The sequence below is a fragment of the Canis lupus genome, chromosome 3 (genome assembly GCF_048164855.1).
Source record: "Canis lupus baileyi chromosome 3, mCanLup2.hap1, whole genome shotgun sequence".
NCBI classification, from domain to species: domain Eukaryota; kingdom Metazoa; phylum Chordata; class Mammalia; order Carnivora; family Canidae; genus Canis; species Canis lupus.
The window spans coordinates 78994123-78997259 of NC_132840.1; the positions used below are offsets into that span (position 1 = coordinate 78994123).

At 39.0% G+C, this 3137-nt stretch overlaps 1 protein-coding gene across 1 annotated transcript; it reads right to left on the reverse strand.

Annotated features, from left to right (window-relative positions):
* Positions 1-1441: 1441 nt before the first annotated feature.
* LOC140625482 (olfactory receptor 8B8-like) lies at positions 1442-2374 on the reverse strand. Its single transcript, XM_072812769.1, has one exon. The coding sequence runs from the start codon at positions 2372-2374 to the stop codon at positions 1442-1444; it is 933 nt and encodes a 310-aa protein (XP_072668870.1).
* Positions 2375-3137: the final 763 nt, after the last annotated feature.

Here is a 3137-nt window from a genome sequence, read left to right on the forward strand (position 1 = left end):
TGACTTAGTTCTTTTTTTTATGTCCTCAAGTCCTAGGGAGGTTAACTTTTTTTTTTGTTTTTTTAATATCAAATAACTTGAGAAATCCTGTGATCCTCATATTTCTAGGGCCTTCCAGGAAGACATGGAGAATCATAAGAAGGGACTTTTACCACATATCATTTTGCTTTCCAGATTCCTTCTTCCTAACTTGAGTATTAATTACTACTTACTGCTTTATCTTTTGAAATGACCTCTATCTACCTGGTCCCACAAATGTGACTACCGCTTTTACCCTTCATTCCACCAAACACTACTGCTGTATGCTCACTGTACATTATAAATTTTATGAAAGCTTTATAGACTATATTTTTACAGCACAGTATAGAGCAGGATTAAAACTGAGATTGAAATGTGGTTTCTAAATCCTCCATGACCATTCTGTACACCGAGACCTTTTATTTATTGGCCATGTGTCTTGTTGAGCCATGGCCTAATTATATGTTCTGAGATCCTTTCTCTCCTCTGTCTTGCTCGGTGAATTACAAGTATGCATGAACATTCCAAATTCATTTTATTTTTTAAATTTATTTATTTATTTATTTATTTATTTATTTATTTATTTATATTCCAGTTAGTTAATATACAGCATAATTATTAGTGTCAGGTGTACAATATAGTGATTTAACTATTCCATACATCACCTGGTGTTCATCACAAGTATATTTCTTAATTCCTATCATCAAGTTCATTTTATTTTAATTTTGAAAAAGTAACATTTCATTTGAGCCAGTCCTTTCTGAACTGTACTTGCCAGCGGAGCTTCCCCTTTTCCAAGGGGAAAAAAAGAAAAACATCAGAATGTTTTCCTAAACAAATAAACAATCGAAAGCAATACCCATCCTGAGAGAAATTCATGTATCATCCTGGAACAAAGCGGAGTCAGTTTTGAAATCAGAAATGCTTTCTTGTTTTCCATGCTTATGGAAACAAAAAGTAATAGAATAAAGTAGAAGCAAAGTACACTACAGAGTAGTAGATTTGAAACCAGAAGGCTGAGACTTTAGTCTATACTTTTCATTCAGAAGACAGACAGCTGTAAGTCACTAGCTACTCTGAGCTTTACTTTCCAATCCATGCAATAAACATATTCCAGAAAGAAAAATAAAAGTTCACTATGATAAAGAAAAAAAATAGATAATAAGCTTATTTCTTAATATTATTACTAACTGAAAAAAGGGGAGAAGAAAGTGTGCAAATGGAGAAGAAAGAAGCCTACTCTACAAAAAGTAAAAATATGATGTTGTTGGGGAAAAAAAAGTAAAAATAAATTATAGAGAGAAGATTCTCCTTTCCTTCAACATGATAAGAAAGAAATAGGATAAGAAGGTTGCCAATGAAATTACCGTAATTAAAAACAGAAGCTCCCTGTCTTTTGACTAACTAGAGACGCTGTTTATGATCAAAACTGCCTCCTACTCAGAGTTTTTCTCACAGAACATTTAACATCTTTATTTCTCAAGCTGTAAATGAACGGGTTCATCAAGGGAACCACATTGGTATAAAAGACAGAGGAGATTTTCCCCTCATCCATAGACCCAACAGAAGATGGTTTAAGATACATAAATGCACCTGATCCAAAGAACAAAGAAACAGCAATTATGTGGGAACTGCAGGTGCTGAAAGCTTTGGACCTGCCTTCAGTGGAGCTGATGCGCAGGATGCTGGAAAGGATGAAACCATAAGACACAAAGATGGTGACAGTGGGCACAATGATGTTGACGCCCACCACAATGAAAACCACCAACTCATTCACATACGTGCTGGTGCAGGAGAGCTGGAATAGAGGGAGGATGTCACAAAAATAATGGTTGATGGTGTTTGCATCACAGAAGGTCAGTCTCAGCATGCATCCAGTGTGGGCCATGGCACCTGAGAATGCCATCAAATATGAACCAAGCATAAGGAGGGAACACACTTTAGAGGACATGGCAACATTATACAAAAGTGGGTTACAGATGGCCACATAGCGATCATAGGCCATGGATGTCAGCACATAGCATTCAGAAATGCCAAAAAAACAGAAAAAGTAAAGCTGGGTCATGCACCCCCTGTAGGAGATGATATTCTTCTTGGATATAAAGTTAGTCAGCATTTTGGGTGTAAACACAGAAGAATAACAGAAGTCTATGAAGGACAAATTGAAGAGGAAAAAGTACATGGGGGTGTGGAGGTGTGAATTCAACCCAATTAGAGTGATCAAGCCTAAATTTCCCAGCACAGTGACCACATACATGAGTAGAAACAGGCAGAACAGGGGGAGCTGGAGATCTGGTAGGTCTGTGAGCCCCACCAGAATGAATTCAGTCACAAAAGAAGCATTTCCAGGAGGCATTCTTCTCTAAAGGGATCTGTCTGCACAGAAAAACAGTTACATTAAGAAACAACTCAACTCTTCTTGCAAGATCTTATACAAAAGAGAGTGTGTATATTGGGAATGCCTGAGACTAGCCCAACATGGACCCAAAGAATTTTACCACTACCATGATATGAAGGGACTCTAACTCTCCCTTTATTAAAGCCTTTATAAGATAAATATAGCAAAGGGCATCTCAAACTTAGCCTAGAGAGGCAGGTCCAACGACGGACCTCTGGACACACCAATGGAGAAGAGAGAAGTTGGGACCAGGACAGAATTATCCTTCTCACATCTCACCATTTTGTTCATTCACTTCACCCTCTCCTCACCCGTAAAATAAGTGGCAGAAACCGTAGCAACCCTGTGCTGGCCTCAAGTGCAAATTATACTTGATGGAGTGAGAATTAAGAACACTGCTTCTGGGGCAGCCTGGGTGGCTCAGCGGTTTGGCGCCTGCTTTCAGCCCAGGGCATGATCCTGGAGACCCAGGATCAAGTCCCATATCGGGCTCCCTGCATGGAGTCTGCTTCTCCCTCTGCCTGTGTCTCTGCCTCTCTCTCTATCTGTGTCTCTCATGAATAAATAAATAAAATCCTTAAAAAAAAAAAAAGAACACTGCTTCTGACCTAAATAAGGGACCAGAGTCCAGGGGAGGCTGAGTTACTGCCCCAAGTCACAGAGTAAAAGCCATAAATCCAGGAGTGAGAGTTCCATCCCTGAAGAGGGCACTTACTGGTGG

What these genes read in the sequence shown, in the direction of transcription:
- LOC140625482 (XM_072812769.1), bottom strand. Translation starts at nt 2,374, where the DNA reads ATGCCTCCTGGAAATGCTTCTTTTGTGACTGAATTCATTCTGGTGGGG.